The sequence below is a fragment of the Ctenopharyngodon idella genome, chromosome 24 (genome assembly GCF_019924925.1).
Source record: "Ctenopharyngodon idella isolate HZGC_01 chromosome 24, HZGC01, whole genome shotgun sequence".
In the NCBI taxonomy this organism is placed as follows: Eukaryota; Metazoa; Chordata; class Actinopteri; order Cypriniformes; family Xenocyprididae; genus Ctenopharyngodon; species Ctenopharyngodon idella.
In genome coordinates, this window is record NC_067243.1 from 17,766,811 (window position 1) to 17,781,091 (window position 14,281).

Genomic DNA, 14,281 nt, shown 5'->3' on the forward strand with positions numbered 1-14,281 from the left:
ACGAGGTAAAAAGGGGTTCTTTCGGTTTATCTTCCTTCAAGTTAAGAAAAAATATCCTGCGATGTTACTATTTAAACAACAACAGGCTATTAATGTTAACTAGATTTAAAGTTCCTGAAGTAAATAAAATATATTTCAATACTCCTTTCTGAAAAACGCCGTTCACACCAGACTAAGCTTGTTTTAACTGGGTCTCCTAATGGTCCAGCTTGCTGGCCATCTTCAACTAACGTTAGTCAGAACGAGGAACACATCTTGTCGACCAGAAACGAGATTGGCAAAGACCAGCAAACCAGGTTAAGGCTAGTTTAAGCTGGGTTTTTTTGTTTTCAGTAGTGTTTAAACTTTAATCTTTGGTTCGGTGTAAAGCTTTTTTTTTTCTCGAGAATCTTGACTCGACTTGGTCTATAACACGAAATGAGTCTATATATGAAAGGGATATATAAAGGGACTGAGAATTCACTCTTTTTTGTCCTATATATAGGACAAAAAAGAGTGAATTCTCAGTATGCAACGAAAAAACTAATAGAAATGCTTTTTAAGTCAACGAGAGTTTTCCTTAAATTGTCTTACTGTATAAAACACCTATAATAATAAAAACAAAACTGTTATTTAGCCTACAAAACAAGTTTGAATTAATTTGAATGTGCTCCATTTAATTCAGCATTCAGCTGAATTATTTAGCAGAAACTTGGATAAGAAAAATACAAAGAAGAATATCAATACATTTTTGCCTTGCAAGTCGCGCACATCAGACATAATAGGGATATTATTTTTTTTTAGCATTTAGAGAATATTTGAGTAATATTGGGAGCTGTTCAGTCTTGTGGTGCTGAAGTAAGTTTAGGGCCCCACCCCATTCCTACAGTCCCTCGAGATCTATTAAAAGATTTGAATAAAAAAATTGGCATTTGTAATCCAATATTATAATCCTCACTAATACAAGTTATTTTATTACACATTAACAGTTAATATATTAAATATAAACTAATTTTACTAGCAACCTTTTTGAATCTGACCAATTTCAGATTCAAAAACCCTCCAGATTTACTGACCCTCCAGATTTACTAGCAACCTTTTTGAATCTGACCAATTTCCTCTGAGCTTTGGCAACATTTTGGCAAAATACTATGTGAGATGTGGGTCTCAGCACATGTTTAGTACCATCATTATTTTCCATGATACAGTAAGTTTATAAATATATTTATTTTAGAGAATATTTTCCCTTTAGTTTTAGTCCACTAGATGGAGCATTTTCTCTTCATATGCGCACAGCATCTTAACAGAGAACGGTTGCTGCAATTCTATTAGTGCCAATAAAGAGTACCAGAATTATGATACTGATTATGGCATTTAGATTTTATTTAGTTAACCTGAGATATCTGTCATTGCATAGACCTTAATGGTATTTGTTTGACAAGAAAGAATCTCATGGTCTGTTATTTCCAAGAGTCTTTTATAACATGCGTCTTATAAAACGCAAATACCTGTATTCACACAGAAAAAAAAAAATATATATATAGCATAAGATATGTTTTATTTATTTGGATTCCCAACCCTTTTATCATATGTTTTATAATCTTTTTGACAGATCAGATGTCATTGGAAATATACAACAAGCCTTGCATATATATTCACATTGATTTAACAAAACGTTTACAGTCGGCAAACAGTATAGCTAATACAAAGAACTGTATAAATAATAAACATATAAAATGGAGTTTAAAATACACAGCGGTCACGAGAATCAATGTTCCATATACGGGTTTCAATTACTCTCTTTAAGTAAATGACAACAGCAGTTTCAAATAAATAAGACTGTCGTTACCCTGAGAGTAAAAAGAATCATGTAATAATCTACCATTCACAGACGAGCTTCAACAATGAGGACGGTCGCTCAAAATTATACAAATAATAGTGTTAAAAAATACATTTAAAAAAATAAAACGTTGCATGCGCGAATAGATTTTTCCGGAGCATTTTTACTCTCCGGGATTTTACTGACCCTCCATGTTTCCGGTGGGTGTCGATGGCGAGTGGGATCCTGATGGGGAAATGTCGTGCAGTTTCCTAATGTGTTTTTTAAGATCAAAGTTCCTGCAGAAACCCTTTCCGCATGTCGGACAAGTGAAAGGTTTCTTGTCGTTGTGCGTGTGCATGTGAAATGTGAGGTTGTACACCTGGTGGAAGGCTTTGTTGCAGATATTGCACTTGAACTGTTTTTCTCCGCTGTGAGTCAGTTTGTGGTTCTTGTAGTTTCCTTGAAAATAAAACACGAATGTGAGGAGCCAAACCCAATAAACACGGCAGGAAAACAATCTATCTATCTATCTATCTTGTTGTTGTTTCTTTAAATAATAAATATAACAAAAATAGATATTATAAAATCCATTTGAGAACGCATACCTTTCTGATGAAATCCTTTCCCGCAGAATTCACAAATGAAGGGTTTGTATCCGGCGTGAATTCGTGTATGAGTGTTGAGAGTTGAACTTCGGTTGAAAGCTTTGCCACATTGGTTGCATTTATGCGGTTTTTCCTGCAAACAAACGTTGGAAAATGTATTAAAAAAAAGTCAAATATTTTACCTGACATATTAGCATGTAGGCCTAAATTTGGCTGATAAACTGGAATATTACAATTACAATACTGATAACGGAAATGAGTCTGATTTTTTTAAACGTTAACATATTATTAATTATTATATTATTTTTTATAATAATAATAATAATAATATGATTTGCTCCTTTTTTACATTATTCATTAAGCTATATCATTATCTTAACTTTTATAGTTAAAAAAATTAAACTATTATCTCGTCATGAAAAAAATAAAAAATAAAAAAAACTTCTTAAGAGAGAAATCTTCTGAGAGAGAAAATATAGCATGCCTCCTTTTATTCCATGATTTATTTATTTATTTATTTTTTAACATGGAAACGGCATAATACGGACATGTATAAATTCTGATATAAAATGTTTCTGTCTATTATATATATTTAAAAAACCCAAAGACAAATATAGGCATATGTTAATACCGAAACATTTATTTAATAGGACTATTTACTAATAAAATATCACAGAAATTGCAATTTAGTACACTCTAAAAAAAATGCTGTTTTGTTTCAACCCATGTTTGGGTCAAACGTTGGTTTAAATTTTTAAAACCCAACGGTTAAAAATTTAAACCCAACGGTTAGGTTTCTTCTCTATATTTGACTCAAACATGGACTGGAACAACCCAGCATTTTTTAGAGTGGGGTTAATAGTAATGTGATTTAAATATTCATTTGTATAATCATGTGCATAATTACCTGAGTGTGGATGATTTTATGGCGACACAGAGTGCTCGCTTGTCTGAACCCTTTGCCGCACACTTTGCACACGAACGGTCTGGCGCCAGTGTGAACCGGCATGTGACGCGTTAAATTATAGTGCGCGTTGAACACCTGAAAATTGCAAACTGTGTTAAAAAGGGTGGACATGTAGGCTAATCTAAAACATAAGATCGATCACGCTTGTCTCACCTTGCCACAAACTTCACAGGTGAACACCTTTGGTTTGGTTTGAGGAGACCCGCTGTTTAATTTGGCCGCGGAGTTCTTGAACAACTTCTCCGACAAGATGTGCGCGCTCTCCTTCATGTAATGATGCAGGTGAGAGTGAGAAAGCTCTTTAAAAGACAAGCCAGGAGGACACCTGTCCGCAGCGGCGCCCGGTTTGCTCTTCTCCGAGGAAAACAGGCTCTTCTGGCGCGCGTGCAGTGGCGTGTTGAGGAGGTACGACGCCATGGGGTGCAGGTTCACCAGACCCGCGTGAGGCGGACACGCGCTTTCCCCGCAGTTCAGGTAACAGACGGCGGCGCCCATCGCGTGGAACGACGACTGGTTGACCACGCGCGGCCGGAAGAGTTTGTACTGTCCGATGGCCGGGGTCGCGTCTTGCTGCTCGTTCTTATAATTCAACCCGATGCTCAGCAACTCGTTCGCGTTGTGCGAAAAAGCGTCAGGGTGGTCTAATCCATTAATGTGAAGTTTGTGAGGCGGCTCGCAGGCGAGCGGCATGAGGGGGATCATGCAGTGCAGCGGGGCGGGAGACTGCTTGGGCTCCGCTTTCCCCACGGGAGCGTGGAACAAGTTCGGGAACGGTATTGACTTTGGTTCGGGCGTCCTGGCCATAATCCTTTCGATCGAAAAAGCGAGAGGTTTGGAGCTCGCGATCATGCTTCCTCCAGTCGGAGCCGAAGGGGCGCCGAGTATTCCCGCTGAGTGGTACAGCGCGCTGTCCATGACTCGAGCGCAGCACCTGTACCTGTGTCCTCCTTTTGTAGATAAGTTTGATTCCTCTCAGTGACCCGCAAGAAAAGACATCATCAAGCGCAAAGGCCCCCTGGCTTCTCCGCTGCTTGTCAATTGCGGACAATCAGCACTTATGTCCGCCCCGGATTGCTCAATAAAGAGTGTTTTGTCAATAGCTCAACTCAGGGCTCACCACGCGCGCACGTCAAAGACACGTAAAGCAGCCCAGATGCTCGATTTAGTTATATCAATCACTAGAGCGGCTTTTTTCTCTCTCCCTGCACTTGTCCTACACACTGCTGTGGGTGACTAACTCAAGAAGGTGCTCTTTATTAGCACTGTAAAGCGCTGGGCGAATCTCCGGTCTCCTCGCGCCTCGCTGTGACATCATTGTACCTCGCGCACGATGACAGGCGCGCGCATGCATCATGTTTGTCAACATTTGACATATGAAAACTTTGAAACCGCTTTTTTTCTTTTTGGGTAGGACTGGAGGGCGATTTTGATAACAACATACTTTATTTAGGAGTTATTTAGGGCTGCTTTTTGACTAAGACGTGCCGCGTGAACTAGCATAAAAGCGAACACAAATTAGGACTTAATGGACATTACTACAATTTTAGGGATTTTGTTTAAACGTCTGTAACTCCGTTTTTTTTCGTTGTAATACTCTTATTTTACCTGCCACAAATTAGTTTAGACATTTACAACTGAACTTTTCCCTATAAACTATAAATTAAACCACACTAGCCATAACACTAAGAACATGAACATTTTGTGCACGAATGTGGTAATCGAATTAACTTGTTAAAAAATATTTTAATTCAAAATGGAAAATACATATTTCGAATCTTAATTCGAAAAAGTAAATAAAAAAGAACAAATACATATAGGCTAATGCGTTTTAAATGCAGGCAAATGTAGCATATTGCCCTGTTCATTTCTATTTTTATACAAAGTCTTATAATGTCACCTCAGGGGGCCGTTGGTCATGTATGATCGTAATTTTACCCCCTGTCGTTAATTTTTAATTGGTTAAACTGTTGGTGTTACATCTCACCCTGTGTTATAGCTACTCCCCAGTCTCCAGTGTTTAAGCGGTCGATTAACAGCACCTGTTATCTGATTTAGCCTATTATGAATTCACCGATTTTCCCCAATTATGTGTATCTACATATAAAGTGAAATGTAATAAAATAATTATTATAATAATTTATCATGCTTTCGCATGCCATTAGTGAAACTTCACGCGACCATTCCATGGTTTTGCCGTCACGCGCCACCTCACGCACACACACACACACAAAAAAAGATTATGGAAAAGCCATATTTCGCATCAGACGACCTTCGTTTCCCAGCGCAAACTCGTGAGGACATTCATCTGGGAATTGTGCGCCAAACGAGAGGTATTAACAGCAAAAACGCCTCCAAGGAGCTGAGATCATGCCATGAGAGAGTGAGAGAGTCGCGCGCGTTACAATCAGTCCGCGAGCAAAAGCAGAAATGAAAAGTGGCAGCTCGGTGTGAAATACAGTTGATACTGATTCGATGCGAAGACATTTTGTCGTCAAGGATTATTCTGTTTAAAAGGTAACATATATGGGAAATGAGTGCGTCGATGACATATCGTGCTTTTAAATTTTTTTTTTTTTTATGTTTATTAGGCCTACTTATTATTAAATATACATACTTGGGTAATATCGTTTTTGTTTTACAATGCTGATGCTCAGCAAGATAAATACGCTAAAATGATAATGTTTGTGTTTTCAGGGCGACTTTAGAACATTGCTAATTTTGACTGCTGTTCAACTGGAAGCAGATGGGTGTCAAATAACCTGCAATTTTGAGCTTTTTCACATAATAAGCAGTCGCCTCACTGTTGTCATATGCTGCTCCTCAGATTTCTTCAGCTGGGCGAAGGCAAAACGAGAGAAAGAAATCATGTGTAATGATATCACGGCACAAATGGATCTTAATATTTGTTTCTTTTTGCTCAATGTTTGTATTAAAAGCTTGTCATGTTTTTTTCAACGTCAATATTAAATATAAAGATACGCTCAGTCAGGCAGTATTCTGAATATGATAGCCTACATAATTAGCAAATTTTGAGTTTAAATATTTTAACGGTTCAGTTATTAGTTATCTGATGTGACTTGATAAATAAGAATCGTGCACTTAAATTTCCCATTAGTAATTTCTCTGCAATTCCGTTAGAAGCATATTTCAGTAAGATACACGATTTATGATTCGATGACAGCGATTATCTCACAATCGCTATTTATTTATCTGACACTCAAGCCTTGACATATTTTTTAAACCTCACATACAAACAATATAATTCCTTCCATGTCTCTGGTAGACTAGATGGCTTAATCTAAATTATCACAGCAAACCCAAAAAACGTTATCAAACCAAAATGATTTTAGACGTCGTATTATTTTTAAACGTATATAAATTATCCTTAAACAACTAGTGGTAAACAGTTACAGTAGGTAAGTGTCTCCTGTTATATCTTTAACAGTCTATTTTTATATTTTATTCAACGTTTTAATTTATAATTTAAAATGATTTGAACTTCTTCCCATGTTATTATTAGTCTTGTTTAGTGTAAAACGTCTAGAAATAATGGACTTGACGCTATTGTATAGTAAGTAATCAGTGAACAGAATTCCATTACTTTTAGATGTGTTTGTTTAATATGATGTACAATAAAGATGAAGGCCATTTAAAGGGATAATGAAAAGGACATGCAGAAAGCTGAGCGGGTTTGATAACGAGACCAACAATTGCCATCATTTTTTATTAGTGACAGAAACGAAATCTAAAATATAAACAACAATGTTGAATACTTAAGAACAACACATAGTTATTAATAAATATTTTAACAGTGCTGCTTATTCTTTGGCTAATAAACCAACTATAACTGTATTTAAAGTTTTTGTTTCCACTTTACCTGAATTAAAATCTAATCTAGAAAATAAATGCCTATAAAAATGAAAATATAAAAAAGATACACATTTGTTTTTAATGTCCAATGTTGTTCAAACAGGTTTTATTTTTATTTAACCCTTGTTAAATGTTTTTATTTATAGGCTACTCATGCATAACATAAAACAAGACCAGAAAGTGACATTAAAAACACTTTAATTGGAACACTTAAGACACCTGCGCAATCTCAGGTGCACAAAGACAATAGAAATATACAGCTTTTGTTAAAATCCAGTGACATTTTCTTTCATCTGAAACATAGTTGGACATTGACAGCATACTATACATGACACACTCAACGGTTACTTTTACAGAAAAATCTGAATGTGAACTCATAGCTATCGAGTGGAACAGTGTCACGACTTCATCGAAATATACAGTGAACAACTAGCATTTTTCATCCACCATATCTGGAGCTTTGGCCTGAGGATCCCAAGCTGATGCAAAAAGAAAAAAGCACATAAGCAGACACTACTTCCCTCACGCCCTGTATTTCTAGCTTTCACTTCGGTACGCCATGTCTACGATACGCTTACAAATCATCGGCTGGTCCTTTGTTTGTAAAATTTGTGCTATTCGAGCTTGCCGTGCGACGAGCCACTGCATCACTGCACATCAAATACAGAACGACAGAGACACTTTAGCTGTCTGTAAGTGGCCAATGAGAGTTTTACACAAGCATGGTGACACCGGCTTAGACAAGAGGGCAGTGTAGCACTGGCTGGGGAGCATGAAGCGTGAGCTCCAATCAGGAGAGCTGGAATCCGACCTCTTCGTATCGAGTTTATGACCATCCACACAGGTGGGATGTTAACCCTCCTCTTCATCGCTGTCCCTCATGGTGATGCCCTGCAGGCCGTCCGCGGCCGACACGGCTGCCGTGGCTTCCTCGATAGTGAGCCGGTTGTAAACGGTCTCGTAGCTCTTGTTGTTCAATGTGCCGTCCAACACGCCCTGCAGCCTGAAGTCACGGTACGACTTCTGAACGACAAAAATAAAGAGACGAAACAAGCATGGAGGACAATGAAATAGTTTAAGGACGTGTTGATTTAATTTTTTGACTTCTCGTACATCAAGATTCGCCTGAAACGGCACTAGTGTCATGGTCGATTAGCATCAACAGAGTTTCCAACAAAAACTTCTTCAGACTGTATTCTTTTTTTACCTTGACAATCTTGATGAGAGTTTTGAGTTGGTAAACATGCAGCTGCTGGTCGAGTCTGTCCGTCAGCCAGACGCACACCGCCTTCATGAAAGAGTTGTACCATTGCTGTGCATGTGAGAAAGAGACAGATAAACCTTGAAGGGGACATAAATGCGATGCAAAAAACCCTCAGCCCTTTAAGCAAATAAAAAGATGTGACCTACATGGGGCGTGAAAGAAAAAGCTGCTTTTGGTTAATGTCAAAAGGTCCCTTTATGTGTATTTCTTGTTTGATTGAGCCTTGGCATTTTTTTTTTTTACATCTATACGGACTGAATTTTGCAGTCCTCAAAAATTGTTTTTATTACACCTCAAGCTTCAGATACAATCATACAGTAAATGATCTGCAAGAATTACCAATTCAGTGTATTAAAGTATTTAGTATTCATTAAGAGTCATTACGTCATTGCTCATTACTGAACTTCCTGCAAGTATCTTCTCGTGCCCCAAGTATCACAAGGTCACGTTCGCACTTAATAACACACCTAAAGATACCGAACCTACTAATTACAGGGCTAACACATGAATCCGTGTGTGAAGGGGTCACCTTGCACTCAAAACACCTTTAGTTCACATTTTATTTTACGTGAGGACACCTTATATAATTAACGGTTCAGAAGGCAGACTTTTCTATGAAAGAAGCAGGTTCTTTAATCAATGGCGATCCGAGGGTGAATCGGTTTTACTTGAGGACCCTCTGACACCAGCTTGTGTTGGCATTCAGCCCACTAATTTCATTTTGTAAACTAATAGGTCACGTCAACGAAATTTAAAAAGACTGAGATTTGCTTATCTAGAAGCTCAGAATATGATTTTACGCATTCGTTTGAATACACGCACAAGCAAGACGGTGTCATACAAGACCACAGCATCAACTGTTTGTTTGTGAAATATATCACTTAGGCCTGTTTTCATAGAGCTTCCTGTTTATTCCATGTAATTTACTGTCAGGCTTTGCTTTAACGCTTTCAAATTTGTGACGGGAGCATAAATGAATCCAAACGGAGCACAAGTAATCAGCAAAGTCCGCTCCTGCCGTTAACGGAAAATGGGCAAAATGGAAAGATGAGACGCCACTTAATTGAAGCACTTAGGCTAGTTGTGAAACAGATGACTGTGCCCTAATTGTTAGAGGTGAAAGAATGGCGACGCATTTCTTCATATCAGACGAATCACCATCCCATGTGTCAGTAATCACATGCTTAAGTGTCCACTTGTCTGGTTCATTAGGGAGGCAGAGGAGGGTGGCCTTCGCACCTGTGACCAGGCTGAGGGCTGTGGCCCCTTGCCGTGCAAACCTCATCGTTTCGCTAATCACAGTGATTTAGCACCTCGGACAAACAGACCGCAGACTGCAAGGGCATGCGGCGACTGATTTTCCTATTTCCTCAAGCATCTCCGCAACACGACAATTGGCGGCTTGATGTACAGCGGCTCGTCCTTAAGGAGAAGCGTTAAAGGGATAGTTCACCCAAAAAAACCCCCGAAAATTATCCCATGATTTACTCACCCTCAAGCCATCCTAGGTGTATATGACTTTCTTCTTTCAGACGAACACAATCTGAGATATTTAAAAATATCGTGGCTCTTCCAAGCTTTATAATGGTAGCGAATAGGGGGCGTGTTTTGAAGCCCCCAAAAAATGCATCCATCCATCATAATCCATACGGCTCCAGGGGGGGTAATAAATGCCTTCTGAAGCGAAGTGATGGGTTTTTCTAAGAAAAATACACATATTTAAAACTTTATCATCTAAAATAACTAACTTCCGGCAGACGACCGTACGCGTACTGCGCAAGTCGACTTGCACCACAAGAGTAACCCGTGACGCGATGTATGATGCAGGAAGTAGGAGTATTGTAAGCTTAGACGCTACTTGTGGTTCAAACAAATATGGCTGTGCAACAAACTCAAGCTACTGTTCTCTTATATTGAAATCCTCTGACATTTCTCTTTAAAATGTCTCGTTTTAAACTTCTAATTCGTGACCAGTGTTTTGTTTTGCTCTATCCTCTGTGCTTCTGCATTCGTCATTACGAATGCGTCAGGTCAGACGTTACTCTTCCACCACAAATCGATGTCCATCTGCCGGAAGCTAGTTATTATAGTTGATAAAAGTTTTAAATATGGATATTTTTCTTACAAAATCCAATCGCTTCGCTTCATAAGGCCTTTTATTAACCCCCTGGAGCCGTATGAATTATTTTTATGATGGATGGATGCATTTTTGGGGGCTTCAAAACATTCCCCCCATTCACAACTATTATAAAGCTTGGTAGAGCCAGGATATTTTTAAATATATCTTGGATTGTGTTCATCTGAAAGAAGAAAGTCATATACACCTAGGATGGCTTGAGGGCGAGTAAATCATGGGATAATTTTCATTTTTGGGTGAACTATCCCTTTAAAATATATTCACGGCTGCTATTTTATCCATCCAGAGATTTGAATTAGATGTTTTGAAACAGACTGAGATTCGTAAGACTTGATGTTTCAAGATACACCACACACACAGGCTGCTTGATGAGGAAGTTTCTGCGATGACACACGGCGACCCTTCTCTCGGCTCGCTCCTGGTGCATGACTGTGCGCGTGTGACACACATTAGTGGCTGCTGGTGTGCAGGGCACCTCCATCCCACCCGCCTGCCTCCATCGGCGGCCTCGGCAAAGGTCTAATAAATCAAGAGAAGACATCAAACACTGCGTCTCTCCAATCTGGCTCGGAATAGAAAGTTTTCGAAGGCAACCTGCTCGGCATTTATAGGGGCGGGAGTGTCGTGTGTACTTTTCTCGAGTGTTTGTGTCTTTCTATAGATCTGCCGCATCTGAAAGCAGGCTTGGAAGGATGAGCAGTGTGTTCTAAACAAAATTAAGGACTGAGAGGTACGCGTTTGCGCCTTCTACCTCTCTCTCGACGTTGTTTGAGAGTAAACGGGTCAACAGGAGCCCTGGGTGAGTGCTCAGGCACTGGAAGTGGTCACAGTGGGCTGATGAGTGCTCTTGGTGAGGCCTCATTGCCTCTTGCAACAAAAACTTTCCCCACCCCTTCTCACCTCCCTCTGCCTCGGCTTTACAATACCCACAGCTGAGGAGATGTTGCAGGAACGCCGTTGGAAAAGAGCTGAGACAGTTTAAAAAAGGAATAGCTTTTGGAACATTCATTCACATGCAACAGCACACCTAAAAACAAAGAGGCTGAAGTACTTCTGCTAGATTTGTGTTGCTCTTTAAACCTATTACAAAACATTTCTGTAGCTAGTGCATCTTAAGCCCTAAGTATACTTCACTTTTTACGCGTACGTGAGGGTCAGCGTACAGTGCACATGATGCAAATTTCGTCATCAGAAGCATACGCGCACCACTGGATTTTTTTAACCGCACATACTTTGTACGCGCAGGTCGCACATGCACATTTACTTTATTTTGCAATAATTATTTTATCCACAAGGTGGCAACCGTGCCCTGGGGGCGTCAATTCACAAGGTAGTCAAAGAAAATCTGCATAAACAGAACAGATCAGAACACATGCAAGCTACAGGGACAATGAAGGCCTACATAGAAAAGAGATTGAGCGAAGAGGTTAGAAAGTATCCTCATTTGTACAACTCTAGCATGAAAGAATACAAAGATATTTACATGGGTTGTAACCTCTTGGCGAGATTGTTTGAAATTACGCATGCGCCAAACACATGTGCACGAGTCAAATGAAGTATACTCTGCAAGGCTGTGCGTTAGACTGTGTGCATACGCGAACGAAGTATACCTTGGGCTTAATGCAGCTGGTGAAACTGAATCTCATTTGTAATGTGCCAGGAACTCACATCAAAGATTTTCTCCGTGTACACCTCGTCATTCACACGGTCTCGCAGAATGTCCTGGTTCTGCCGTACAAAGGTGATGTAGGTATCTGCTAGATCCATACCAGGTTTCTGTTGAGAGTGACGGATCAAAAGTTAATATGCTCATCAGAACCATTCATTCTGAGTCTTCATTTGATTTTTGTCGATGCAAAGCAAATTTGACCAGAAAACATGCTGATGATTCATTTTGAGATGAAAAGTTTTGATTTTTCAAACTTTTAATTTCATAAAGGTGCACTAAGTGAAATGTTTTACCCCTAAGAAATGTATAATATTTTTCACAAATGTTTTAAACATCAGTCAGATCAGTGGCCAAGTGAAAGCTGTTTTATCCTACCTAAGGGTAGGTCCCCCTCATGGTGGCGGCCATTTTGAGATCACATGACCAGGTTTTTCTTTTCACTTTAATACCTTATTTCTTATTGCACCCCGTTTGTGTATGTGTATTTTGTTAATTTGTGTCAGCTCATTTATTTCTTGAAGTTTGATGATTTAAGGCCTGTTTACACAAAGAACAATAACTATAACTAGCTATAAAGTTATTAGCTAAAGTTCACACAACAACTATAACGATAATGACACAGGAACAATATTATTGAAATCACTTTCAGAGCAATTTTTTTTTTTCAGCTGATCAACACTAAAACACTGACAGCCAATCAGAATCCACCCAATTTGAAAGAGTTCTAGCATTTAAAGGGGTAGATTTCAGACACTTCTGAATCAAAACAGATTGTTATCGTCAGTTGTTGTGGACGTTAATATAGTTATTCTTATAGTTATGTTTTCCTTGGTGTGAACTGGCCATTACGGGTTATTCTTTTCTTGTAAAGAGACTCCAAGAAAGGAGATATATTACAAATATTAATATGATGAAGATGATTACTGTTATTAATAAACTCAAGCTGGTATTTGTGCAATGGCACTGATAACTAAATTGTGAAGTCGTATTGGACAGTCGTATAGCTAATTCAACAAAAATGACTTAGTACCCCTTTAATTCAACCATTATTTTCTTTGTATGAAAAGATGAGCGAATCCAACACCAAGATCAAACACGAATACCAACACACTGACAGCCACCACCATGTTCACCTGAGGAGGATATTTATGAGCAAATGCTTTAAGGAAAAAAAACACATGTAAACTTATAAAAAAAAAAAAGTAGCAAAAAGCACCTACGACACTTATACCCCGTTAAAAGCAATCCTTTTACCTGTGGAAAAACATTTCTATTCACACTGAGGCTGTTAAAACAGGACAAAAATGTTCTAATAGTGCTGTAATTGCTTTGACACATTTCCCTCCCATGACTCAAGGGCTGATGTAGCTCAAGGGCTTGAACGCTGGAAAACCCCTTTTATTACAGCGCAAAGAGACACCTGATCATCAACCTCCTGTTCTTGTCAGGCCTCTCTTCCTGTGAGTTTGTGTGTTGGTCATATGACAGAACGAAGGTCCAAAGATGTGACAGAACCAGTGTGCTGAAACTACTTGAAAACTGTGGCTTCCCAATCTACAAGCTACTCATAATTTGAAAATAGGTAAAAAATCCTGAGAAAAAAGAATCACGGTTTCCATAAAAATACAAAGCAGAACAACTGTTTTAACCTCAATAATAAGAAATGTTTCTCGAGCAGAAAATCAGCATATTAGAATGATTTCTGAAGACACTGAAGACTGGAGTAATGATGCTGAAAATTCAGCTTTGCATCACAGGAATAAATTACATTTTAAAATATATTCAAATAGAAAACAGGTGAGTTTTTTTTAATTAAAATCTTAAATTGTAATAATATTTCACAATTTTACTGTTTTTCAACAGAATTGAACAGATACATTTACACTAAATACAATGACTAAAACTAGAAAGCACCCATTTAAAGGGTTAGTTCACCAAAAAATTTAAATTATGTCATTTATTACTCAC

The 14,281-nt window shown here is 38.6% G+C and overlaps 2 protein-coding genes across 11 annotated transcripts in view; both read right to left on the reverse strand.

Annotated features, from left to right (window-relative positions):
• Positions 1–1,518: 1,518 nt before the first annotated feature.
• Positions 1,519–5,281, reverse strand: fezf1 (FEZ family zinc finger 1). Its single transcript, XM_051884178.1, has 4 exons — positions 3,527–5,281; positions 3,314–3,448; positions 2,407–2,539; positions 1,519–2,260 (listed from the first exon to the last, which is right to left on the reverse strand). Exons 1-4 carry the CDS (start codon positions 4,286–4,288, stop codon positions 1,998–2,000), a joined length of 1,293 nt encoding a protein of 430 aa, XP_051740138.1. The 5' UTR covers positions 4,289–5,281; the 3' UTR covers positions 1,519–1,997.
• Positions 5,282–7,424: 2,143 nt separating this feature from the next.
• cadps2 (Ca++-dependent secretion activator 2) overlaps positions 7,425–14,281 on the reverse strand; it is a 160,604-nt gene continuing 153,747 nt past the window's right edge. For all 10 annotated transcript variants that reach the window (XM_051884053.1, XM_051884052.1, XM_051884050.1 and 7 more), the window contains 3 exons: positions 12,313–12,420; positions 8,451–8,555; positions 7,425–8,266 (listed from right to left, as the gene is read on the reverse strand). In XM_051884053.1, the coding sequence (XP_051740013.1) occupies positions 8,096–8,266; positions 8,451–8,555; positions 12,313–12,420 (384 nt within the window). In that variant the 3' untranslated portion in view covers positions 7,425–8,095. The remainder of the gene's footprint in view (positions 8,267–8,450; positions 8,556–12,312; positions 12,421–14,281) is intronic.